Here is a 27,518-nt window from a genome sequence, read left to right as displayed (position 1 = left end):
CTGTTATTACTGAGGTCTTGTCCCCACCCCAGGCCAAAGGAAGCCCAAGTTTTGCATCTTTCCACCCCCACCACCACTACCACTGGCCCAACTTTGGTTTCTTTCTTTCGTGTTGTGAATTCACCAACTGTCCTACATCTGTCCTTCTAGACCCACATTTCTCCACCCTGGGTTTTGTCCCAAGTGCTGGCCTGTAGGACATCACAGGTTCCTGAGCTCCTTGGCTTGCCCTGCCTTTCAGCCTTGCTCTGAGAACAGAGGGAGGCGGAGCTCAAGGTCAGGGTCTTTACTCCTTTGGTTCCCTCACAAGGTCACTTTAGACTGGCTGTGTCCCTTGACTGAAGGGCACTGTTGCGGGCAAGCTAGTGACACTGTAGGACTGGCTCCTTCTGAATTCTGATAACCCCTCCAGTCCCTTGCCTCTTGGGACCTCGGGGTAGTCACAAGTCAGCTGCTGCTACCCCCAGGTTACACGGGGCTATCCCCCACCTACTTCTTTGGAAATACTTCCTTGTAAATAGACTCTCCCCTTGAACTATCCTGTTTTGAGTGTGTCATCTGTTTTCTGTTGAGGCCCTGGGACAATGGAAGTCATTTCTTTCTTCATTCCCTGCATCTGGCCAGTCTGGCCAAGGGCTCTTGGAAACTCATTTGTGGAAACATGGGAGAGGAAGGGTCAGGAGAACCGGTGAGTCCCCCCGCCTCGGGGAGCAATCTTTTTGGGTTTGGGGTCTTCCCACTCTCTGCAGCCCCTGGGGACTGGCCTGGCAAAAGTAATTTTCCTAAATAAACGTGGAGATTAAATACCAAGCTTTTTCTGGTCTTTTCACATGACTGTGTACATGAGTAAGGAAACAGAGAAGCTGGAACACAGGAGCATGTTGTCACTCAGGGAAAAAAGCGCTGAGGATACACCCTCCCATGGTGTATTTGAGTTTTATTCCCATTGTCTTTTTTTTTTTTTAATCTGAGTATAGTTGACACACAGTGTTACATTAGTTTCAGGTGTACAACCTAGTGATTCAACTTCTCTCTACTTTATGCTGTCCTCACCACAAGCGTAGCTCCCATCTGTCACCACACAACGCTATTACCATATCATTGACTATATTCCTCACGTTGTGCCTTTTATTCCTGTGACTCATTCGTTCCGTAACTGGAAGCCTGTGTCTCCCACTCCCCTTCACCCATGTTGCCCAACCCTCCGCCCCCTTCCCTCTGGCAACCGTAAATTTGTTCTCTTTTGTTTATAGGTCTGATTCAGCTTTTTGTTTGTTTATTCATTTGTTGGGGGTTTTTATAGACCTCATACATAATTGAAATCATATCAAAAGAAGAACCTCAAACTTGAGGTCAACACAGTTTTCTAAAGTATTGGTATCTGCCCCAAGGGTTGAAGGGACTCCCTGCATCGTGCATGCCCTTGTGAACACAGACCCAGCCCTTTTATGGGTGGACAGTTGGACTAGATGACCTTTAAAGTCGATTCCAGCTCCAAGTTCAGCTTTTAAAATGAGCAAAACATTGAAAGGAGAGACCATGTGTTGTACCACCTGGATTAGATATAACCCAAAAGCCTAACTGCCTTTCCCCGCCCCCCCCCACACACACACCCCTTTTTGGCCTTTGATTATGTTTAACATTCTACTCTCCTCACACAGTCCTGGAGCTGGCCCACCATTACCTCACTTCTTTCCATCCAAGCACATCTCATCACCCCATGTAAGGACCTGTATTTCCTCTCTTTTCTCCCTAATCTGGCTTCCTGGATCCCAGGAGACCTACGTGGCACTTTTTCCTATGCCTTATCTGGAAAGGGACAGCCTTCCCTTTAAAACAAAAACACACAAAGTTAGGGCAGAGAAAAGCCTGCCAGGAATCTCCAGAGGAGGACTGGAAGCTATCCAATTAGCTGACTCTCTCCTTCCTTCCCCTGGGGGTCTTGTCACTTTGATTCCCACTGCTGTGGCCAGACCCAGACCTTTTGGATGTGCAGCTTCCTCAAAATCAGCCAGGCAGAGACACCACCCAAAGCCCTACCCCCAGACCAGACTAGCACTTCAGAAGGAATTTGCTTTGTCAACCAAACAAAAACAAAAATCATGAATGGAAAAACGAAAATGAAACAACATTAAGACTTTAAACAGCAAGTTTTTAAATTAAGTCAGGCAGAGGTGGAAGATTATTTACATGATACACAAGCTTATTCATTAAATGCTATATATAAATGCAAAAAAATATATAAAACTGATAAAACTTCTAGACATTAATTTCTGAGCCTACATTTGCCAATTAGCACAGCGCACAGCACTTTCCCTCTTCCGACCTTATATGGCCTTGCTCAGAGAATAACCGTTTTAAATTCATGAGCACTTTCCCCTCCCATTGACTTCTCCAGGAAACTCCTTCCAGAACAAATGCCCTGATCACAAGGATCCTTCTTGGGGAAACCATGAATGTGTAAGAGACCAATTCACTGGTTGGACAAACCCTGAGCACCTACTTTGGACATCACGTCCGTAAGACCAGTGCTTCCCCCATTCCTCTGTAGGCTCCCATCAGCACAGAAACAGTCCAAGGATGAAGGGTTCTAGCCCCCATGACCACCCCTCACACCCACCCCGAAACACACACATTCATGGAAAGCAGCACACAAGAAGGCTCTGCAGTCTGTCTTCTGCCTCTTCCTCCAGCTCATCAGATTCTGGCCTTATGTATTCCCACGTAGACACACACATGCAAATATGCATCCGTAGCCCTTGTTCTCCCTCCACAATATCCCGTTAGGCTAAGCTGCTTCAGTACTTGTCTTCACTTCTGGTTTCTTTTCCTTGCCCGAAGTCTAGTGTCCCAACTCTAATTCCAAAAACTATGCCACTGCCCAGTTTTGTGTGTCCAGCAGGTGTCGCCCCTCACCGGAAACAAAATGCACCTCCCTTCTACAGTGAGAAATCTGTACCCCAACAGTGGATGGCCCTTGGGTTGGGGGTAAAAGGGAATGAAAGTGTGGCTCTGAAGAGGGTGTGCTCCCCAGCATGAGGATCCTCTGGATAAAGCCATCTACTTACGTAGATGGTAGACAAACATCCTATAGAAAATTTGTTCTTTGATCTTGGACAAGTTATTCCCACTCTGAATCTTGCTTTCTTCACCCATGACATGGAAGGAGACAATCTTTTCCTCCTGGGATTATTGTAAGAAGTAAATAAGATACAAATACAAAGCACTTAGCCCAGCACCTAGGTCATAATAAGCACTTGAGCTCTTCCCCACTTAGGGTTTGGAAGAAGTAACTGCCCAGAACTCCCATTTGAAATTAAGCTCTGCCCCCTGAGTCCTATCTGAGGATCTGCATCAGGGTTGTGATGAGGATCAATGAAATAATGCATGTAAAGTACCTGGTCCAATGCCTGGCCCAGAAAGTTGAGTAACAAGTAATAACTAACATCTCTCTTATGGGCTCAGCATGTGCCAGCAATGTTCTTAGCCATCTGCAAGTATGAACTCACTCAATCCTCCTAAGACCCCTTATGAAGTAAGTAATCTGTCAATTCCCTACCTCTTCCTGATTCTGTGACTCCATTCAACCATAGTTTAATTTCTTCTTATGAATTATAGATCAGAAAACTGCCCCCAATTCTGTCATGTCTAGAGGGAATAATCAGGAGGACGTGCTGACTCCTCCACTCAAGTAGGAGAGAAGTAATCCCAACCATAACTCTGCTCATGGTCCCTCCCCAGGGCCTCAGGAAAAAGCATAGAAAAACAGTATTTAGACCAGAGTTTATTCCTCAGAGATGACTGCCAGCAATTCATTGGCCCCTGTGGCACAGTGTGGCCTCCAGAAAGGCCTTTAACCTCCCTCCCCAGATGATATTTGACCCAGAAATATAGCCTTGGACAACAACTTGATTACAGAATATTCCCAGGAATGAGTTCCCCCAACTTGCTAAGGTGTACATGGGGTCAGCTGGGAAGTTCAAAGATCTGGATGGAGAAACCATAGGATCCAAGAAAATTTGTAGGGTCTGAGGATGGTGGGGGAACACAGCAGCATCACTAAGAGTCTGAATCTTCACACTTGAGGTAGAAGGTGTAGGACTCCGCCTCTAATTGACGTGTTGACCTGCAAAAGAAATAAAAAGGAAATAATAAGGCTTCAAACCAACTTGACCCCATCCTCTGTTTCTATAACCATCCATGCCAGAGCCCTTAATACAGTGATATCAAAAATTCTAGACCACCAAGGACTAATACTACAAAGCCACTTTCAGTCATCTCCCCATAGATGCTCCACTGGATAGAAGAAGGGTGTGTAGGTGCTCCTCTTTCCTGCTCCTAATCCCAACAATGGCAGTTTAAATTATGCTCTTGGCTACATCCTGGTGGACCCTCACCCCCACTATAAGCACCATTAGCCGAGCCCAACACTGACTCCCGAGATCTCACACCCCTCCAAAGGACCAGAAGGCAAACAGACCAACAGAGATGTTACCTTCTGGATAACTGTCCCCAGGGAGGAAAATGTAGCCTAGGAGAAGAAAATATCTGATTAGAGGACAGTCTATAGATAAAAGTATCTGGTGTTACTCACAGCAAATGAGGTAGCAATGGGAAAACCAGTCACGAAAAGAAAGTGAACAGAAATTGGGAGTGAGATTGGCAACAGGAGGTCAGGGGCGGCACTCACCAGACGAGCCAGCTCTCCGCCAGCTGAGCAAACCAAGAGAGAAAATGATGAAGCCCAGGCCCAGAGTCGCTGCAGACACGGAAACCTTCACTATCTGCATTGGGGACAGCCCATGTGCTGCAAAAATAGAAACTTACTAGAACCGATCTGTCGCTCATTGCCAGAGCAACATAATTTAGTGTGACCTCCACCTAGCAGGTTCAAAGGTGCTTTATCCCAATGCCAAGGGCCTAGCGCACACCAACCTACACCCAAGGAGACAGACTTTCCTCAAAAATCCCCATCCCGTAGCTCTCTACTCCTAGAGTAGCCCTGGGGGACCCCCTCACAAGAGTTAGCACCCTAGCTTCTAGGTCCTCTCTAATACAGTGGGGCTCTCAAGGCATCTTTTTTCCTTCCTTCACCCTGAAGGTGACCTCACCAAAGAATAAAGGATTTCTCATTCCCCTCTCCATTTACCCCATAGTGACAATGTTTACTCCCTTATGTGCTCTACCTATTTGTCTATTAAAATGTCCTTCCACCTTTCTTAACTCTCAATGATCCCAATCCATGTGTTGTCTGACTACTGAGGTATCTCCTCCTGTCTACATCCAGATTTCCAGAACCTGTCTCCAACCCACTCCATAGCTCCCACTTCCTGAAACCCATCGTACTCTGAATCCCACCCCACCTGGATTCCTTCCGCCATGCTAAAATGAACATTCCATCACCAAAGGAAGCTCTGGTGCATGCTGGGGAGGAGATTTTCCCAGGAGAGTTCCCGTGCGCCTGTGGGTTCCTCTCTCTGCTCTTCATACCTTTCTCAGCTGCCCAATAAGACAGCACTCCCCAGAGGGGGAGCCCAGTCTCAGCAGCCAGTCTGGGATTCTGTTGCCTAGCCCTTCATAGATTCTCCTCCTCTTCCTCATTGTTCCCTCTTCTCTTTCCCCAAATCTGTGTACCAAATCTCTTGGTACATTTAACTACTTCCAATCCTGGGGTTCAAATAGTGGTCATTGGTTCCTTGTTCATTAGCCCCCAAGCATGTAAACCAAAGTGTTTGTCAGCCAGGCTTTTTCTTCCCCGACAGAGTGGCCCAAATTCAGTACTGCCCCCACACCAAGAGAAAGTCCCGTTTCTTCTGAAACCTTTTTTATTCCTTCAATTCCCGTTCCTGACCAGACAACAGAATAGTTGAAATCTGAGGATCCTAAAATGTTGCATCACAAATTTTGGTTGTTGTGAAAACATGGTTACCAAACCACATCCTCTTTTCAGGATAGCTGTTCTGCTCCCCTGCCACTCTCAGACACACAACATCAACCACCCATTGCCCCATCTCTGGTCATCAACCCTCCACCAGGTCCTCCAGGCTGGCTGCTCATTCTCAGCATCTTCCTCCCTGCCATATTCCGTGGATCTGTCCACACGTCACTCCCTGTGCCAAGACGTTGCTGTTCCTTTTCAACCACCCACTCGCAGGAGCTCTCTGCTTCAACCCTAATTCCTCCCACCCGCCGTGCACTTACTCCAGTCCTCAGAGACGGGCTCAGGAGCCCCGATGTGCTCCACCACACAGGTGTAGGTGTCCCCATAAGAGGGGGTTATAGCTAAATAGGAGACGGTCTGATATGTCCAGTCTCCATTGGGCTGGGCCATCTTAGGGGCACTACTGTGAGGAGGGACAGGCTGCCCGTTCTTCCACCACGAGATGGTCACATCAGCTGGATAGAAGCCCCACACGTAGCAGGCCAGCATCACACGCTCCTTCGTGTTAAAAGGAGTGGTTTTGGCTACTTGCACAGTTGGTGGCCCTGCATAAGAGGAAAACGTGGTCATGAAAGATGGCACCATTCTGGCTTTTTCTCCAACCTGGTTTCTTGCCAGCTTCAACTCTTCGTGGCCTTTGCCAACCAACCCTCCCCACCCCCACTCCGTGCCTCCATACATCCCTTTGAGAAAGAGGAGTTAGACTTACTCCTGTTTTGCTCTTTATTTCCTCCCATTCCTTCACCGCTCTTTCCCTTCTTTCCTATTCCAAAATTACGGTTGATCACATTAAGTAGAAGCCAGGTCTGAACTGCAAGCTGTTTCAGAAGTCGTTGTATTTACTTCAAGTATACAAGCTAAGAGTTGTCAAGAGTTGTAGGTTGGGGTTTGTAAAGGTAGGAAAAAATGTCTGCCCTCAAATCTAATTTAACAAACTAAGTGGCTGAATCAAGCAACATTTTTCCCTTGGATAGTTTAAGGAAACGAGCCTAACTCAGATCTAACTCTCTTAAATTTGGATTAACGTAATCTGAAATAATGAGATTGTTAATATCGCCATTCTCTATTAGCTTATTCTCCTAGGTGACCCTCCTACTTACCTCCACCTTGGTGCTTTTCAAACAAAATCTTAAATAAAAAAATCCAAGAAATTGTGTTAAAATGCAGGTTCCCTAGATTGCATCCCCAAATATTTTCACTGAGAGGATCTGCAGTGGCGATCAAGGGCTTATATTTTTAACAAGCACCTTCCCCAGGCAATTCTGAGAAAAGTGGTTCAAAATAACGTCTTAAGACATATTACTCTGTCTTATGGAGATCTCCATGTTTTGTTTTTTTGTGTTTGTTTTTTTTTACCAATCTCAAGTCATTCTCAGTGCAAGGACTTTGCGGCAAGAAAGCACATTGAAATCCCCTGGGAGGCTTTCTAAATATTCCCATGCCTGGGCCCATCCCAGACCTATGATAAAGAGGCATGAGCACTTTGGGAAAAGGCATTCTGGTTATTCTGACACACTCCTGGTTGAACTTGACTCTGCATCCTGAGATGGCCTGAATAGATGGAAAGCCTGCTTACTCTCTTACCCCATTGGCCTCAAACATCACCTCCCCTTCTTTGTTCCTGTTCCACCCCCATCAACAACCCTTTGAGGGTCCACACTCACTCTTTCTACATTCCAGGTCCACACATTTTTTTGCTTCTTTCCTGCCCAAATCTCCAACCTCTTGCCTATGGAGGGACTGAGGGATTCTCCCTGGCCTCACCTCTCCTAACTGTGCTTCCCGATAGTCCCTTTGTGCCCCTCTCTTCTTACGTGTCCGGTGGGTCAGTGATTCCCAGAAAGACTGGGTATGTGTGGCACAGTCCTGAAGCCCATTAGACAAGCGCTGGAGCAGGGATTCCTGTTGGTTGAGGAATTCTGAGAGGTACTTGGCCAAAACATTCAGTGTGCCAAATTCACAAGGGGCCATTTTGGCCTCCTCTGGATCCCAGCACGTCAGCAAATCCTTGTTGAAGGAGACACAATATGTGAAATCCTTTGGAGTCCCATCATCATCCAACAGACAGGTGCTTTCCACATGGGCTATAAAGCCACCTACAGGAACCAGAGAAAGGGGGCAGCTCAAAGACCTCCGCAGGGAGCCCAAGCCCCAGTTACACCCAGTGAGTGGGGTGTAGCTTTCCTGCCTCAGGCAGCATCTACAGACCAAGCTCGTGTACTGAAGTGTCTGAGAGCACCGATTAAGGGAACAGATGGTAGCAGCAGAAAAGTTTTTAGATGCTGTTTCCTCTTTATGAGACTAAGTATGGAAACAGGAATTATTTGCTAGTTTAAACACAACAATTTACCCAGGACAAGACCTCAGTAAGGCAAATTATTGAGAGAGAAAAGGGGTCAAGGGAAAGAGCCAGCTTTGTTGGCTGGATGTATTATTAAATATTCACTCCACATATATTTATGAAGCACACCCACATATAGGCCAGGCACTGTGCTAGGAGCTGAGGATGCAGCAGTAAACAAGACAGATATTGCCGTTGCCTACACTCCAGCAAAAGATACACATTACACAAATAATTATACAGTTCAATTATCTTAAAATTGCTACAAAGATACAAAGGTACAAAGTACTACCGGAGCGTATACCAGGGAGACAAACTCGTCTGCGGTGTCCAGATCCAAGGGACTCCCTTGCTCCAAAGGAGCAGAGGAAGGGAGGGAGGGTCCCAGGCCAGAAACCCTTACCTGCTACGATGGAGCCCAGGCTGAGGCCCAGCAGCAATGCCAGGAGTGTGGTCATGCTCTGCTCTGGGGACACGCCAGGAATTCAGTCCCCTGGACCAATTCTTCCAGGGGCCCTGGTCCTCGCCTGCTCCTGCAACCCCAGCCTGGGTAGATGATGTCCAGACCCTGAGAGGAATGGAGTATAACCCCAGCTCCTTGGTCCCCACTAAAGGAGTGGTCCGGAGCCACCCAGCCCCTAGCCTGTTCCTACAAGCTCTTCTAAACGGGTCCCAAACTAACAGTTGTCAGATTGCTTAGATGGGCGGGGACAAATACGGAGGCAAATCACTAAGTGCTTCAGCCCAGCATCATCAGTTACCAGGTAAATCTTATCCTGCCCTAGGCTTTAAACAACCATGTCTTTTAACTCTTTCCCTGTGGGAAAGAGCAGTCTGTAGGTGGATTTCCTTAGATCACTGGAGAGAATAATCCCAATATTCCCAGAACATATGTAGCCTGGGCTGCCCACTGGTTTAACTGTTTCCCTTCAATATCCTTCCAAGACTGAGACTAGGTAACTTCTCTTGTCCCTTAGAGGGAGGTTACTTAGAAAGATATTGCGTAACCCTTGGTCTGTCCTGTCACCAGGGAGATGGAGGCGGGAGCTGAAAGGCCCTTCTGGAGCAGGTGGCAGAGACAGGGATGTTAAGATGGAAGGAGGCACAGGGAGAGTGCAGGGTTATCTGGCCTCAAAGCGCGACTGCAGAATAAGGGAAGCAGTTCCACTTTAGAGGTCAGAGACAGAGACTAGAAAATCTCTCCCTGGGATTCCATTGCTTCTTGCAGAGCTGCATTTCGTCCTTCCTGCTTTTTTGGAGCTAGGAAATCCTACCCTCAACTACTCTGAGCCGTCTCAAGGTAGACCGCAGGACAATGCCACTTAAACCCTTGATAAATAGCTGGTAATGGACCAGTTCCCAAAGCTCGCCTGTCTCCCCCAAACTCAACACTCTCCTGTGTGTTTCTCCCACTGGTCCTATCTGTCCCAGAGCAGGTCCCTGCACTATGATGCCACTAGAAAAAATAAGATAAAGCTTCCCTCCTTTACTTCCCCTGGAAAAGGCAGGTTTTAAATGGCAATTCATTCTCCTATCCCATTGTGAACTATACAGTTGGTGGCTTTTTCCATCACAAATTTAAAACCTGAAATTGGCTTCTCTCTGTTCCCAGTGGCCGCAGGGCTGCGTCTCCCCGCATTAGTTTCTGCAAGCTTTTGGATTTGATTTAGTAGTGAGCTAAATGAGAGAGGATTAGGAGAGAGCCCCTTGACACCACACTTACCTGTCCTCCCCCAAAGCCCCCAATCCCCGGAGAGTCGATACTTATGAAGAGAAAAGAAGCATGTACCAAAAATGAACAGAAAGATGAATATCAGAAACAAAAGACTTGTGTAACTAATTGAGATTAACTGAAGTTGTGTTTCCCAGCAACCCCCGCTCTCAACCCCACCTTCATTATAAGATGTTTCTACATCCCACCTCCTCTAATGAGCCATCAGGTGAGCGGGAATGGACAGAAAATGGGGGTGGTGAGTCCAAAGTTTGTAGAGCTTCTACTTTGGAACTGATACTATACTAGGTAGACCCTTTCCACGCTATCCATATAATCTTAAAAGATTTGTTCAGCGTCCTCTTTTTACAGTTTTTGAAAACAGCTCCAAAGATTCACACACAGACACACACTGGTGCACGCGCACGAGCAAGCCCACACACTCACTACATCCTGGGGCTGAGATGACCCACATAAAAGTAGCCAGTGGTGCCCCCCACTGAGAGGCAGATAAAGGGAAAAGCCACTGGACCATCCAAGTCTTTGTTTCCCTGTTCTCAGAATTCCTTCTGTTCTTAGAACCAGCGTCTCCTTGCTTTCTCTTTTGACAGTTTCAAAACCATGTGAACTCTTCCCCACTGGCACGCGCACTTCCCCCTGACGTTCTTCCTCCTCGGCCCAGGTGGGCGGTGAGCCTGACCTCGCGGGAGCCAGGATCCTTCTCCCCGTCTACAAGGCTCGCGCTGGCGGGAGCAGGAACGGCGGCGGTGAGGTCCCGTGCCCGCGCGGGGGCGGTGCCCGCCAGCCAGCCGAGGCCACACGGAGTTCCCTGTCTGGTCTCTGCTCGGGCAGCCAAAGGAGATGTGAAACCTTCCGGGAGGGAGCAGCAGGAAATGCAGAAGATTTCACTTCTCTATTAAGGAGAAGACTGAGGGTGCTTTTTAGAATAAGGCAGGACCGAAAATTCAGAGGCCCGTGCTCAGCCAAGAGCTTTCTTCCTTTCCCCTTTCCTCCTAATTTTCAGACCTAGGTCTGTCCCCCACCGCCCATCAACCCCAAAGACCGTTTCAAGTGCCCTGTCCATTGTGACTGCACAGCCATTTCTGTAGTGCCAGGACCGCCAGGAGCGTAGGAGTGAGGCAGCCTCGTTCCCACGTGCTGTCTTTCTTTTACCCGCGCTGCCCAAGCCCTGAGAGCGGGTTCTCTCCTTTCTCGGGGCTGTCCACGGCGCCACGGGTGGACGGACCGCGGCGTTTCTGTGCAGAGCATTACAGGCAATGCCCAGCGAGGAGACGTGGACTCTGTTCCCACGTCATTCGCTTTAGGTCAGTTGGGGAGTGAGAACAGACATCTGTGAAGAGAAGAGTTTATGGTAAAGCAAGTGAGCGATAAGGCCAGGGTGGTTGAAAGAGAAAAGACAAATCAGGGGCGCCTGGGTGGCTCAGTCGTTAAGTGTCTGCCTTCGGCTCAGGTCATGATCTCAGGGTCCTGGGATCGAGCCCCGCATCGAGCCCCGCATCGAGCCCCGCATCGAGCCCCGCATCGAGCCCCGCATCGAGCCCCGCATCGAGCCCCGCATCAAGCTCCACATCGAGCCACCCATCGAGCCCCGCATTGGGCTCCTTGCTTAGCGGGAAGCCTGCTTCTCCCTCTCCCACTCCCCCTGCTTGTGTTCCCTCTCTCACCGTGTCTCTCTCTATCAAATAAATAAAATCTTTAGAGAAAAGAGAAATCATTGAGGGCATGAACAGGGTGGATGGGAAGGTGGAACTGATGCTCTACTAGGTAGGCCCTTTCCATGCTTTCTCATATAATCTTAGAAGATTATATGATTATAATCTTAATCATATAATTAAGTTAATCTTATAGATTAACCCTCTCCCAGAGGGCTACTGGAGGTGAGCCCCGACTGCTGGGCTGAAGTCGTGTTCAGGAGAGGAAGGCCCCTGGCATTGCAGTCCTGGCGTAGAGCGCAGCAAGCTCCGCAATGTTCTGAGGTGCTGTTGGGGGTCTACCAGGAGCCCGGATTGGCTAAACAAAAAGGAGCTACAATAGCATCCCTGGCATCACGCACTGAAGGAAGTCGCAAATGTGGTCTCACGCTCTTCCTGAGAGCACTGCCATAATAATAAATCGCTTCTAGGTACTTCCTTCTGGTGCTCCCTGTAAGCTCTCAAGTTCCTCTTCTGAACAGATGGTTTCAACTCAAGTCTCAATTTTATAAACTCAAAAATTGTTCAACAATCTTTTGCAATTTCAATTGCAATCACCTGCAATCTAAAACCCGTAGTATGAGACCACATTTGTGACTTCCTTCAATGTCTCCTCAAAACTACACACACCTGCACCCTGCCGGGATCACGTTACTTCCCAGTCTGTCCAACCTTATTCCTCCCCACCCCCACCTCACCTCTGTCGCCCCACTCCCTCTTCTCTACAGGATTCACTGCTCCAGACCCCGATCTTGGGGTTACAGGTGCAGTAACTAGCCCATCATCCTTCCATCCTGCAACCAAATGACTTGCACGGCTAGGGGATATTCTACCTGATTTGCCACCACAACTCTTGAATGATGTTATTATCTCCATCTTAACTATGAGAAAATGGAGGCAGAGGGAGGTTAGCAACTGTCCAGACTTACCCAGACACTAAGTAATAGAACCAGGACTTGAACTGAGGATTTATGATTCTAAATTCTATGCTCCTAATAATCAGAAAATAATTGAACATTGCTAGCCATTTATAATAGTAATAAAAACCATAGCATGTTTAGAAATTAACATTAAAAAGTATAAGAACTTTATGAATAAGAGGGAAAACTTTATAAAGTACATAAATGAACACCTCAGAAAGTGAAGAGACATATTCATGGATGGGGCTCCTAACATAACAAGGAAGTCAATTTGTCCCCATATCACTAACCTAAATGCTGTCCTAACCAAATCATAGCAGGGCTTGGGGAGAACTTGTTAAAGTGATTCTAAAATGTGCACGGAAATCAAATCCATGAGTATCAAACAATTTTGATAAAGAAGAGCAAAATGGGACTTTGGGTTTTGGGAGAGGTGAGTGATGAAATGAAAACCAGCCCTGCCAAATAATAAAACATATGAAAAGCCATAATAATTAAAACAATATGATACTGATACAGGAACTGACAAACCAATGGACTGAACAATTCAGAGACAAATCCATGCATATAGGGAAACTTGGTATAAAATCCCTGGGAATAAATGGAATATTTAGTAAATGATATTAAGAAGATCAATTTACTATTTGGAGGAAAAGAAAGTTGTATCCTTATTCCCATCATATGGAAAAATTCCAATCAATAAAGATCTAAATGTGAAAGGAAAACAATAACACAAATGGAAGAAAGCATAGTGAAATATCATCTAATATTATGTAAAATAAATAAATCTTTATAAAAAATGAATTTGTCTTATGAAATGTTACATATTTCTCAAGGCAGCCTCTACTAGCCATAAATATTTTCACAACCAGTAAAATGAAAAAAAAAATCTACAATCAGCTTCCTCCACCATTTTGTGAGCAGATTATCAGAAAGTAGCTCTGCCCTCATTTTTCAAGTGTTTTGCACAAACTGATTATCATATGGTGCTGAGACCAGGGAACAGGAGTCGGGGAGGAGTTAGGGGTTTCCCCATTTCCCTCCCTAACAAGGGCAAGCCATGTTCAGGTTATGTGTTGGATTTGAAATGACAACCCATGCACTATTAAGAAATAAGATTTATTGCCCTAAAGTGGGAAGGAATGTGGTCGTGATAGGAAAGCCACTCTGGGTTCCCCTGGGTGCAAGCCCGGGGACAGCAGAGCCCCCAGCTGAGAAACCTGTACAAACGCGCACGTGCACACCCCCCGGGCCATCCCAGGGACTCCTGCTCGGAGAAGGAGAGATCTTGGGCTGGATGTGGGAAACCTCATCTCCCGCTGCATTCATGATCGACACTGCTGGCACCAGACTCTGGTCGGGGAGAATCAATCTGAGGAGAGAGAAGGATGGAGGGAAGCCATCGGGGGACCCCCCCCTCCTCCCCAAAGGCCCCTCCCTGCCTGCGGCATATCCTAGAGAAGTTGATCTCTCCTTGGCCCCAAGTCATCTCCAAGCACCCCTCCTGCAGCTCCCCATATCACTCCTCTCCCACTCAAAGCCATGCCTGTGATCTGATAGCTGTGTGCGTGTATAACTGGGACCCCAACCGGGAGGATGTTCATGGTACCTGACTCAGGCCTCCCCACCCAAAGGCCTCCCCATGCCGCAGGATGACCCTGGGCATGCCCCCACGGCGCCTCGCTGTATGTGGCTCCCATGGTTCACCCACCCACTCCAGACGCTCTAACTTACCACCTGAGCAAGGCTTTCGGAAGTACATGATTAGGACTAAGCCAACAATGATGCCCAGCACACCCAAGCCAAAGGCCACACCACACAGCACATTCTCCAGAAGGTCAGAGGGCAGCGCATTATGGGGCACTGGAGAAAAGGGGGAGCAGGTCAGCCTGGAGACTTGGTCGGTGAGCCCCCCACTCGGGGGGAATTACATGGGTGTCTGGGATGAAACAGGAGAAACTGAGGCATGAAAAATTAAAGTTGCTCAGGGTGGGAATGGACTTCAACAAAGTCCAAGTAGAAAAAGAAGGCCCTTCCATGGGTCCATCCTTTTTTGCCCCCAAAAGGAAGCAGGCTTCCAAGGAGAAAGTTCTCACCCCAATAGGCAACTGCCGTGTAGTTGTCAATCTCATGAGTCACAACGCAGGAGAATAGGTCAGAGGGTGCTGGTGTGAAGTTTAAGTAAGAAAAGGCCTGGAAGCTGAGTTCATCAACTGCGGACACAAAAGTGGGCCTGATTCCTTCCACAGGGTCGGAGTGATGCTGCCAATTCACCGTCAACGTGGGTGGGAAGAGATTACTGACAAAACAGACCAGGGTGTTGGGCTTGCCAAACTCCAGGGGCTTCAGCGTGAACATGTCAACAATAGGAAACCCTGGTGGGAAGATTGAGGTGTGAGGGAAAGAAGTAACTAGTCTAGATGGTACCCCTCAGTTTGGAAGGGGCGTGGCATACAGAGGGGAGGGCAGAGACAGTGTCCGTGGGGACGGGTTTTGGGAGAAGAGATGAGGGAGGAGCTGGGGCTTGGCGGGAGGTCTTCCTCTAGGCAAGAACGAGACCTGGATCTAGAGGCAGAGCCAGACCCAGGCTACTCTGGGACCCTCCACCCTGACTTCCTGCAGGGCTTCCTGTCTAGACTTCACACGGGCATCTAATCACACGCTGTCTGCTTATTGAAACACAGACACATCTTTGGATACTTCCTTTCTCCCCTTCCATCCTACTGCGCATAGCAACACAAGCTCTAATTAATATTCAGTAGGCATCAATTGGTCCCTGTTGCATTCATCAAGTTCAATAAATAGCTCTGAACACCTACTACGTCCTAGGCACACGTCTTTGCCCCACAACAAAAACAGAGTGCAGACCATAGCTGGTAAGGCGAGACCCAGAAGGCATTAGATGAGGGGGCTGGTGTGAAAGGGAATAATTCAGGGCACAGGTTGAGGAGGTTAAGGATGCAGCCCCTCCCCGCACCCCCAGAAACACCCCTGACCTCTAGACACAGGGATTTGCCCTTCGAGTTTGGGTCCTATTTTCTGGATTATAGCTTGGCAGAACTCTTTGTCAAAGAAAATCGTGGAATTATCTCCAGGCTTCTGAGCCCAGTCAGCGAATTCAGGCAGGCGAGGCACTCGGGTGTTCTGGGAAAAGTCAAAGGAGAAAAGCTGGTCCCCATCATAGGCTTCCGAGAGGCTGATGCTGGGACTCCAGTTCTGGCAGTATATTGTGTGCAGGAACGTGTGGTTTTGCAGTTCATCCCGCCACGCTGCGGTAGGAGCTGCAGAGGAGATAGGGTGAGTCAGGGAGAGGGGACTCTCCTCCTCCCCTTTAGCTTAGAAAACAGCAAGGCCTGCTTCAGGCAGAGGGGGTAGGCTTCGGGTGTAACCCCTTCTTGTGTCTGTTACTTAGGCTCTCTCTCCCAATGGGGTGAAGAAGATATTACAGGATCTCTCCAAACTTCCCCTGCCCATAAAAAGGCCCACTGTCTAAAGTTGTAAAACATGGGGCGCCTGGGTGGCTCAGTCGTTAAGCATCTGCCTTCGGCTCGGATCATCGTCCCAGGGTCCTGGGATCGAGCCCCGCATCGGGCTCCCTGCTCGGCGGGAAGCCTGCGTCTCCCTCTCCCTTTCCCCCTGCTTGTGTTCCCTCTCTCGCTGTGTCTCTCTCTGTCAAATAAATAAATAAAATCTTAAAAAAAATAAATAAAGTTGTAAAACGTAAAAAAGGTCTACTGTCTAAAGTGACAGATTCAGGGTCCCAGTGTTGGTTGCGTGTTTGTATGCTGCACAGAGGCATCTGGCCAAGGAAGTCATTGGAAGTTGAAATCTCGGGCCTGAACTCTGCTCCCCAAGCCATGCATCCTGGCACAGGGCTGCATCCTTCCCAAAAAAGATATCATCGTCTAATCCACAGAAGGCCACTGTACTGACGTTGAAGGCCTTGGGTGGGTTCCCCAGTCTTAGAAGGGAGGGTAAAGGAATGGTCATGGCCTCCCCAAGCCACAAATGACACTGTGCATCTTACCCCCAGACAGCATGGTAAGCTGAAAAAAAACAATCTCCAGGCTTCTCTTCAGCCACTTCATTAGCACCAGACCTCTCTGAAAACGTCTTCACCTCCCTCAACCCTCCAGCCCCTGCAATGACAGGACTGGGGGACCCAAAGTTGCAGGAAATAATCTCTATTCTTTGAAATTTCTGGCAAGAATCTCCCCCCCCCACACACACAGTAGCGTGAAACTTTCTACCCACTACTCAATACCTAGAGTAATAGATATTTAGAGGAAGAGGGATCTTCCAGATTATTCTTCCATTCTGCCCCGTCCTTTCCAAAGAAGGAAACTAAGGACCAATAAAGTTAAGAGACTTTTCAAGAACCAAAAGATGAGCTGATGACGGAGTGCAGAGTAGACGACTAAATAGGACAGTGAAATAATATTTGCTTTGCTCAAATCCCAGCTCTGCCCCCCTTCCAACTGTGTGAGTTTGACCACGTTAGAGTCTGAGTCTCATTTTTTTCCATCTGTAAAATGGATATTTTACAATCTCTGTTTCAAGAGATTGTCTTAAGTGGAACATACAAAGCACCTCTGACATTGCCATTCATCCATAGTTGATCTCTTTCCCAATTCTGCTATTGTTGCCACTACTTCATAATACTTCCCGCGCCACTTACAAAGCACAGGGCTTCAAATGCAAAGAAGACTTCAAATGCTCTGAGTGGCTCCCCCGGCTCTAAGCGGTCAGGATTGGAGTAAACGAGAGGGATTGTCATACCTTCAGGGGCGGTCCGGGAGTAGGGCAGCAACCACAGGAGGTGTAACAGCCTTAGCAGTGCAGCTCCCCGCCTCTGCTCATGATCCATGTCTTCACACCACACCGTGGGCTAAGAGCTACTAGCCAGTGGACCCCGGGCCCCAAACTGCTTCCCCAGATTCTGTTCCGCCCGCTACTTCCAATAGTTGCCCTTATCATTTGGCTAAACCAATCACGGCAGTGTAGGGTTCAACATCATCAGTAGCTGGGGAGAGACGCGGGGCCGGCAACCTTCTCAAGACTTGGCTCTTTCACCCGACGGGAGTCGGGTGTGTAACTGGGCTGGGAAGACAATGGAGGGATGTCTGCCTCCTGCTGGGGATGCCTCTTTAGTATCAAGCTTTCAGCTTCCGCCTGTAACCTAGGTAATGGGCTCTTCAGAGCGGCACAACCTCCTGCAGAAGGCGGCAATTGGGGAAGCTCCTCTTCCCACGCCAAACTCCCAGGGCTCTTCAGACCCCTCCTCCTCCTTCCAGCCCTCCCTCCTCTCTCTCTCTGAGAGGTATCCATCAGGCATTAGCTCTAATTCGTTCTGCAGAAATACATGGAAAATTTAATAAGTGCTAGTATTGGGTCCAGAGCTAGAAATACAAAGATGAATAAAGGGTATTCCTGCCTTCAAAGAGCTTAAAGTCTAGTGGGGGGTTGGGTGAATAAATCATTACACAACAATGTAATGTATTCAAACAAGACTGTGCCAAGTCAGGGCACCTGGGTGGCTCAGTTGGTTAAGTGCCTGCCTTTCGCTCTGGTCACGATCCCAGGGTCCCGGGATCTAGTCCCCTGTCCAGCTCCCTGCTCAGCGAGGAGTCTGCTTCTCCCTCTACACTTCCCCCCTGCTCATGATCTCTCTCTCTCAATCTTTCTCTCTCTCTCTCAAATAAATAAATAAAATCTTTAAAAAAATAAAAATAAAAAGAATGTGCCAAGTGTTTTGAAAGTAGTAACTTAATGAGGTGGAACATAATCGAGCCTTCTAAGAATCTTGAAAAAAAAAAACAATTTGACCAGCAGAACATGAAGGAAGAGAAAAGCATTCTAGGGCAAGGGGTAGGCGAATATGTGAAGGTCAAAGGCATTCAGAGCTCCTTCCCTTGGAGACCTCTATGTGGTTGCATGTGAATGGTGTGGAGGCTACTGATTGTGTCCCTGTTTGGTAGTGGGGTGTGGGGGAGTGTCAAGATGAGCTAGAAATTTAAGCAAGAGCCAGATCACATAGGCCATGTTATACCACAAAGAGGGTCTGGCTTTTAGAGATATTAAAACTGAGGAGTGACACAATTATTTTGAATTTTAGAAAAATTGGTCTGACATTTCAAATGATGGACTGGAGCTTGGAAAATTGAGCTAAAACTGCTGGTCAGAGTCTATAGTATATTGCATCAAAATAAAAAGTTGCACACACCCACACACGACTCTTTTTTAGCAATATAGCAATACTTTAGGTGAGAAATGATAAGAGCCTGAATTAAGTCATGAACAGAGGAGATGGAGGGAATAGAATATTGAGATAATTAGGAGGTAGAATCTAAAGGGCTTGGCTACTGATTAGCCCAGTGGAGGGGTCAAGGCTAACCCTAAGATTTCTAGATTGGGTGGCTGGATGGGTGGTCAGTAACAGACTATGTTGAAATAGAGAAGAATGCCATAGAAGCAGATCTGATGAAGAAGAGAATGAGTAGCGTTGTACATGTTGAATTTGAGATGCCAGTGGAAGAGCCAAGCAGGAGACTTGAGGTATATGGGTATGGATCTCAGGTAGGAGCTGAAAAAACTCAATTTGGGAGTCCTCAGCACAAATGTTGAAGCAGAAGCAGTGGATAGACTGCAAGTAGACTATGCAGACGGAGCAGGAAGTGACACAAGGACATAAGTCGGCATGGGTTCCAACCCTAACCTCTTACCACTTATCATCCAGGATCTAGTCGGGAAGATAGAACCACTCTAGGTCTTCCAGACTGAGGGAATTTAATATAGAAAATTGGTTACAGCAGTATTAAAAGGGCAAGAAGTGCAAAAGGAAAAAGCATGTGTCTGGAGGCAAAATAGGAAAGAGGAATACCTAGAAATCAGAAGCTCCTATTGTTCCTGATACGGAATCCCTGCCTACAGCTGCTGTTGCCCTGGGACAGACACCATCATAGCTGGTTCTGGATCTGCTGAAGTTTCCAACTTCTTCAAGCCTGGATCACTGAGAAGGTGCTGTCTCTACCTGGGAGGCTGGAGTCCAGAATCACCCATTCTTGCTGCTGCCATATCTACCAGCAACTGCCACTCTGTTGGAAACTAAAGCAGGAAGCTTCTCGGTTTCTCTGCCTTCTTATCTCCTGCCAGTGCCTCCTACTGAGAGAATCTAACAGGAAGTCAACTGGCTAGGAAGCCTGGGAAGTGCATACATTACAGATGCCTAGGCCGAGCAGTCCAGAACACAGTATAGGAGGGCGAGTGGGGTACTGACACCAGAAAATAACCAGTACACAGACATGGACTAATTTGTAGGAATCTAGTGACACCAGGGGCATCCTGATGAATATGAGAGCTAAGAGAAGAACAAGGAAGAAGCAGATTCAGAGAAGCAGAGGTGTTGTATAAAGAAGGACACGGTCAGCATTATAAAATGCTTCCCAGAAGTCAAGGAAGGAATAGAAGTGTCCTTAGATTTGGTAATTATGAAATGGTTGACAAATGTATTGAGAGCAGTTTCAGTGTTGTAGTGGGAGTTGACTCCAGATTGTGGTGGGCTAAGAAGCAAGTGGGAGGTGAGGAAGAAACTGTCACTGTATATGCTGGAAGTCTAATAGAGAAGAAAAAGAGAGAAAGACAGAAGGGGTGGGGGAAGAGGCAGTGAGAAACATCTAATGTGGCAATTAAGTAATCTTAGAAATTAATCTATGTGGATATGGTCCCTCAGTATTTCTCAGACTTTCAAAATCCATACTCCTTTTTGAAAAATAAATAACAGCAGCAATAATAGCCAAACCCAAAAAATAACCCCATGACCTCCTGGATATTCTGAAACACTAATGTGTGAACACACATGCGAGTGTGTGTGGTGGGGACAGGCAGAGTGCCAAGGCTGGGGTAGGGTTTGGAAATCATTGTGTTACATTCCAAAAAACAACATTCTCCCAATGTCCCACTCTTTGTGGACTAACCCATCAGCAGTTCCTGCAGTGGGAAGACTCAGGCCCTTGGGGGGAAGCAGAAAGGAAGTTTATGACATCACCAGGACTATAGGGGGAGACATAGAGCACACAGGCACCTGGAGTCTAAACCAGGGATGGGCAAACTTCTGTAAAGGACCAGATAGTAACCACTTTAGGCTTTGTGGGCCACTCATCTCTGTCTTCTCCACTCAGCTGAGGGCCAAAAACAGCCACAGGCAACATGTCAATGAAAGAGCATGGCTACACTGGTTTCCTCCCTGCTTTTCCTCCCACTTCCTGGGCATCACCTTCTCAGTCTCCTTCGTGGACCACTTCCTTTCAGTTACTCTTTAAATGGTGGTGTTCCCTGGAGTTTTGTTCTTACCCTTCTTTTTTACTTATGGACACTGAAGTGTAAATTTCGTATCATTTTTATGACATCATTCTTCTTTTGCTTTCCTTCCAACCATTTAAATATGTAACCATTTTTCTTAGTTCTCAAGTCACATAAAAGGTGGTGGGCTGGATTTTGCTCCATACCATAGTTTTCTGAACACCGTTCTCTGTGTGTGGTCAGAATTGGGATGGGGGACTCAAAATAAACCAAAGAAGTGCTCCAATCCCCCTTGGAGGTGGCAATGAGTTAATGAATACATTGTGGCCCAGATGGGACAGATTGTTTGGAAGGAGGTCTGAGGGGAAACAGGAGGAAGAAGACTGGGGGGTGGGAAGGCTAGGAACAGGTAGCAGACACGGCAACTACTCTGGGTGGGAGGAAAGAGACAAAAGGGTCCAAGTTCTCCACAGATTACGTGTGGACAAGATCAGGGTGGGCAGATATATAACCACCTATCCTCAAGACTCTGGCGAGGTGTAGTTGAAAAGAGCCTCAGGGGCCTTAGCAGCAAGGGTTGAGCCGCCTTTAATTATGCCTCACCTTTAAAGACCTCCAGCCTCCATCTTTCAAGTTTCACATTACTGGGAGAGACATTCTGACTGGCTCAGCTTGTATTAATGTGTATCTCTGGATCAACTCTTTTCTCTCCCAGTATAAATAGTAACGAGTTCAAACAGTTATGACTACCCTTCCCTCTACGCAATTCTTCCTGTCCGAACTCTCCAACAAGTTCTGTAACAAATCTCTCAAAAAGAGTGTCTAATTCGTTTGGGGAAGTGGTAATTGTGCATGAGAGGAGCAAGGCAACCGGTTCTGTATCCCAGTAACTCACCGTTTATTTCGGTCATTAGATAGGAATGTCCCTGAAAATAATGCCTCCTGTAAATCCAGTAGGGCCATGGCTTTCTAACACGGCTCTCCCATCCCTTTCTAGTACTGCCCCATTTATTTTTCCTAGAAGGACAAATTTCCTGAAAAAGGTATGGGTTCCCATATTTCTACTTTTATACTTGCCGTTTAATCCATAACTCTCAACCATGAGACTGTTCGCCAACATTTTTGTGTAGTTAAATCAAATGGGCTCTTTGCAACATTTGACACCGTTGACCACACCCTCCTTCCTAAAACGGCGTATTTTTTGGTATCCTGAATGGCACTCTCTCCTAGTCTTTCCTCCCACTTCTCTGGTGTTCTCTTCTCGGTCTTCTTTGTGGACTCCTTTCTTAAGAGTTGGTGTTCCCTGGAGTTTTGTCCTCAATCTCTTCTCTTCTTACACTACATTTGTCCTGGATGGCATGCCTTCAGCTGCCACCTATTTGCTGATGTCTTCCAAATTTACCCCTTGAGCTCAGATCTCGCCCTGAGTTCCATACCACCGAGATACCCAACTGCCTTTAGGCCTCTCCACTTGACCTCCACAGCAGTTCTCAAACTGTATTCTCCACAAAAATATCCCTCAAGAAATTTTTTCAAATGTAAATTTGATAGTAGCAATGTTCTATTTTTAAATTTATTTCCTCACAGAGGTAATAAGATACCAAATACATTTACATAATAATTTTATTATGTAACCATTCATCATATTGAATAAAGTTCTTTGAGATGTAGGCAGTAGAAACCAATTCTGGCTAACTTAACTTTTAAAATGGCCATTTACTGGAAGGATACTGAGCTAGTTCATGAAACCAAAGGAAGAGTAGAATAAGCTAGCCTCAGGAAGGGGAGCCTCAGGGGCCTTAGCAGCAAGGGTTGAGCCGCCGTTAATTATGCCTCACCTTTAAAGACTTCCAGTCTCCATCTTTCAAGTTGCACATTACTGGGAGAGACATTCTGACTGGCTCAGCTTGTATTAATGTGTATCTCTGGATCAATTAGCTGTGGCCAGGCACAATATCACCCCTACGTATCAGAGTTATTTCCAGAGAGGGGAGAATCATCATGAAACAAAACCACCCCAATACAGCTATCTTCAGCATATGGCATCCCGGACAACTGCATGAGATCATCTGAGACATAAGCATGAGGTTAAATCTGTGTATTAAGGCTCAGGCAGCATTTCCCTACTAACTGCCTGGGTGATATATGTCTTCTACTTGATGATCTCTGGTCTGTCACAAATCTTGCCACAAATTCAAAACATACTCATAATATGATTCAATGTTGATTTATTAATAATAAAAATATTTACATTCCACTAACTGACTTCCTTTGGATCTATGATTAAAAGAAGTTTTATTTTATTTTTTAAAGATTTTACTTATTTATTTGACAGAGAGAGACACAGTGAGAGAGGGAACACAAGCAAGGGGAGTGGCAGAGGGAGGGGGAGAAGCAGGCTTCCTGCGGAGCAGGGAGCCTGATGCGGGGCTCCATCCCAGGCCCCTGGGATCATGACCTGAGGCAGACACTTAACCATCTGAGCCACCCAGGAGCCCCAAAAGAAGTTTTATTTTAAATTTTACTATGAAAAATTTCAAACAGGGGTGCCTGGGTGGCTCAGTCAGTTAAGCTCCTACTCTTGATTTCAGCTTAGGTCATGATCTCAGTGTCATGGGATGGAGGCCCATGTCAGGCTCTGAGCTCATCATGGAGTCTGCTTGTCCCTCTCCCCCTGCTCCTCCCCCCACTGTCCCTCTTTCTCTCTCTCTCTCTCTCTAAAATAAATAAATAAAATATTTTTTAAAAATTTCAAACATACATAGAAGAATCTAGCAAATTCGCATTGTACTCTCATGAGTTTCAATACTTTTCAACCTTCTAAAACTCTTCCATTTTTGTTTCATCTATTCTGTTCCATATCCTTTTTTTTTTTTTCTGGGCTATTTTAAACAAATTCTGTCATTATATTTCCAAGATAATAACTTTTCTTTTAATATAATACAATATTATCACCACAACCAACAAAATTAAAAACAATTGTTTAACTTCATTTAAACCAACCTGTGTTCATTTTCCCCCAATTATCTAAAAAATGTAAGTTTTTTTTTTCTTTTAAAGGTTTTATTTACTCATTTGACAGAGAGAAAGGGAACACAAGCAGGGGGAGTGGGAGAGGGAGAAGCAGGCTTCCTGCTGAGCAGGGAGCCCGATGCAGGGCTCGATCCCAGGACCCTGGGATCATGACCTGAGCTGAAGGCAGACACTTAACCACTGAGCAACCCAGAAATGTAAGTTTTAAATGAAAAGCAGTATCTTATGGTTTCCAAACTGCGGTCATTTCAAAAGTATTGGTGAGTTTTCTTTTCTTTTAAGGATTTTATTTATTCATTTGAGAGAGAGAGAATCAGGGAGTGGAGGGGAGAGGCAGAGGGAGAGGAAGAAGCAGATTCCCCACTGAGCAGGGAGCCCCAATGCAGGGCTTGATCCCAGGATCTGGAGATCATGACCTGAGCCAAGGCAGATGCTTAACCATCTGAGCCACCCAGGTGCCCCAGTGAGTTTTCTATTTTACATTATGTCGCATAAACCTCTGTTGATGGTTCAACAATGAATTCTAATAAGAAAATTAAGTTTAGCAATTACTATCTTGAATGCACCTCTGTCTCAAAATTTACAAAACTAAACTCATCACCCTCCCTTCCCAACAAGTTCTAACTCCTATATTCAAGACCTCAGCTAGTAACTTGACTGTCGAATCAGTCATCTGAGCTACAAATCTATGAGTCAACCTTGACAACTTCATCTTCCTCAAACCTTCCCACCCAATTGTTTTCCAACTTCTATCAATTCTACCTCGTTAATATCTCTTGCATCTGTCCTCTCTTTTCTTCCCATTCCCACTGGTTCAAGCCTTCATTGATTTGCTTGCATTTTCCTGGATTACTACAACTTTCTTATTCTTTTTTTTTTAAAAAGATTTTATTTATTTATTTGAGAGAGAGAGCACGCAAGAGAGAGCATGAGCACAGGGGAGGGGCGGGGGCAGAGGGTGAAGCCAACTCCCCGCTGAGCCAGGAGCCCAACGCAGGCAGGACCCTGTGATCATGACCTAAGCCAAAGACAAACGCTTAACCGACTGAGCCACCCAGGTGCCCCATACAATTTTCTTATTCTTGATCTGTCTCCGGCTTTATTTTCTAATACTGTCAGAGGAATTTTTTTATTATGCATATTTGATCACATCATACTTTTGTATAAAAGCCCCCAACGATTGTCTGTAATCTGCTTTCCTTCGTATGATCCTTAACAACCTGAATCCCATTTAACCTACTTCTATATGTTCTTTGAGATGAAATCTCATCTCCCTCAGGAAGCCTTGGAACCTGGAACAGAGATTAGTAGCCTCTTCTGTATGCTTCCACTGCACCCTGTGCCTGCCATTTCCATCATTTTTCTTGTATTACTCGATTTATATATGTGCTTCATAGTCACCTCATCCTCTCTGCAGGATCCTTAAGGAACCATGCCCTAGTCTCTCTTTTTTACTTTCTTAGCATCCACCAAGAAGGCCTACCAACAGTGGCTACTCACTGGATGAGTGTGCTGTTACTGAAGATGTTGAAACCGACACTGAAGAGCCTTCAATTATTAGATGAATGATAGATAATCCCATCTAACACAGATACTTCAACAGTAGGTCTTACAGGCATGCCTATGGGCTACTCTGCAAATACTTTCATCGCCCCTGCCTTCCCTGTGTGACCCACCCTCTTTCCACTCCATTCTAGGTCCTTCCCAAGCTCTTTGCCAGCTGCCACTTTCTTCCTACTCCCTTCCACCTCCTATTTCAGAGAGCAAAGCTAGTCATCCACCTCCCATTTACCCTTATTCCCGTCTTAATATAACTCTTCACATCCATGTTCATTCTTTCTTTTGGCTACCTTATTAGCATGTAGGAATTCTGTCAACTACAAGGTTGGAATTTTTTATTCCATATATAAACAAGAAAACTGTGGCTCAAAGAGGTCGGTTTGTTTGTTTGTTTATTTATTTATTTGGCAAATATGTGTTGACCACCCTGTATGTGCCTGGCAGGATGCTGAACACCAGACATCTATTATCATCAAACTTATAATCCAGTGAAAATAGAGACATTAAACAAGTATACAAACAAACCTATAAAAGCAAATTGTAAAAGGTACTATGAAGAAAAAGCACTGAGATCAGTAAGATCAACTGGAGTGGGGAACCTAGTGATGGTGAGATAGGATCTGAAGGGTGAGTAGGAGTTAGGATGAGCAGAAAGAATGCTCCTGTGGAGGGAACAGCATGCGTAAGCCACTAAGACAGGCAAAAGACTGGCTCCTTCAAGGAAGTGAAAGAAGATCAGCGTGGCTGGAGCATAATCAGCGAGTAGAAGAGAGCAGATGAGGCCAGAGGTAGGCAGAAGCAAGACCACATGGGATCTTATGGACGGGGAGGCTTGGGCCCTCTTCTAAGCGTAGTCTTGAGACTGTGACTACTTTATTCCTTTTCGTCTCACGTGTAGATGCATGCTAAGATTCCTAGCTGACCTACCTCCAGTCTCCCCAAAGGCAATCCATGGTGCACACTGTTGCCAAATATATCTCCCTATAAAGGTAGCTCTCACTTCCCCTCTCAGAAAACTTAAATAGCTCCCTTCTTTCTATTATATTCAGTCTGGATTACTTGGCCTGGGTTTTCAGTTTCCCTAGACTCTGTATTCTAACCCCAGATTACAGAAACTGTTCTCCAACATCAGTCATGACCCCCAATTACCAACCCGTGAGTTTTCCCCCTTTGTTCCCTTATACCTGTCTACAGAATCCCACTTCCTCATTGAATCAGAACAAGGTTCTTAACCTGCAGTTCACATGCCACAAAATTCAGGGGTCTATGAACTTGGATGGAATTTTTTTTAAAGATTTTTATTTATTTATTTGACAGAGAGAGACAGTGAGAGAGGGAACCCAAGCAGGGGGAGTGGGAGAGGGAGAAGCAGGCTCTCCACCAAGCAGGGAGCCTGATGTGGAGCTCGATCCCAGGACCCTGGGATCATAACCTGAGCCGAAGGCAGACGTTAACGACTGAGCCACTCAGGCACCCCTTGATGGAATTTTTTTAAGTCACTTTTATTTTCAATAACATCTAACTGAAATTTAATCTTAGGAAAGGTAGCAAATAAATCTTTGTAGTACTAGCAGTACCTGTAATGTTGTCATCAATAGAAATAATCAATTAATATTTTCATATCACATACAGACATCTCAAAATGTCTCTATAATTAATGAGTTGTTAGACCTGTCAATAAGTCATTTTATTTGTTACTTAAGAACTACATATATTACATTAATATGGAAGCACATATTACTGGGTCATCACACATTTCTTTAAACATTCTGATAATTATTTCATTTATGCATTTTCAAATAGTATTGTCAGACAAGGTCCTAAGGCTCCACCAGACTGCCAAAGAAGTCCATGGCATTAGTCATTTATTCAACAAACATGAAGTCCTCACTGGGGACCTCACTTGTTCTGTCATCTTCATATTTTGTCATTTTGCTTTTCCTTCTTGTTTGATGCTCTTCCAGTGGTTCCACTTCCTATTCTGTTCCCTGTATGAGGATCT

General features: G+C 46.1%; 2 protein-coding genes across 2 annotated transcripts; both read right to left on the bottom strand.

Moving 5' to 3' along the window:
* Positions 1-3,768: 3,768 nt before the first annotated feature.
* Positions 3,769-11,477, bottom strand: LOC114222121 (HLA class II histocompatibility antigen, DM beta chain). Its single transcript, XM_028120476.2, has 6 exons — positions 8,686-11,477; positions 7,756-8,037; positions 6,202-6,486; positions 4,691-4,807; positions 4,496-4,531; positions 3,769-4,126 (listed from the first exon to the last, which is right to left on the bottom strand). The coding sequence occupies exons 1-6, from the start codon at positions 8,738-8,740 to the stop codon at positions 4,110-4,112; spliced, it is 792 nt and encodes a 263-aa protein (XP_027976277.2). The 5' UTR covers positions 8,741-11,477; the 3' UTR covers positions 3,769-4,109.
* A 2,251-nt stretch (positions 11,478-13,728) lies between these two features.
* On the bottom strand, positions 13,729-17,584 carry LOC114222122 (HLA class II histocompatibility antigen, DM alpha chain). Its single transcript, XM_028120477.2, has 5 exons — positions 17,405-17,584; positions 15,622-15,906; positions 14,722-15,000; positions 14,360-14,488; positions 13,729-13,997 (listed from the first exon to the last, which is right to left on the bottom strand). Exons 1-5 carry the CDS (start codon positions 17,490-17,492, stop codon positions 13,993-13,995), a joined length of 786 nt encoding a protein of 261 aa, XP_027976278.1. The 5' UTR covers positions 17,493-17,584; the 3' UTR covers positions 13,729-13,992.
* Between the last annotated feature and the right edge of the window lie 9,934 nt (positions 17,585-27,518).

The sequence above is a fragment of the Eumetopias jubatus genome, unplaced genomic scaffold, assembly GCF_037043125.1.
Source record: "Eumetopias jubatus isolate StellerSeaLion01/CBP00866 unplaced genomic scaffold, mEumJub1_p1.0 scaffold_6, whole genome shotgun sequence".
Taxonomy (NCBI): domain Eukaryota; kingdom Metazoa; phylum Chordata; class Mammalia; order Carnivora; family Otariidae; genus Eumetopias; species Eumetopias jubatus.
Note: the sequence above shows the minus strand (reverse complement) of the source record. Positions and strands in the feature narration are given on the sequence as shown.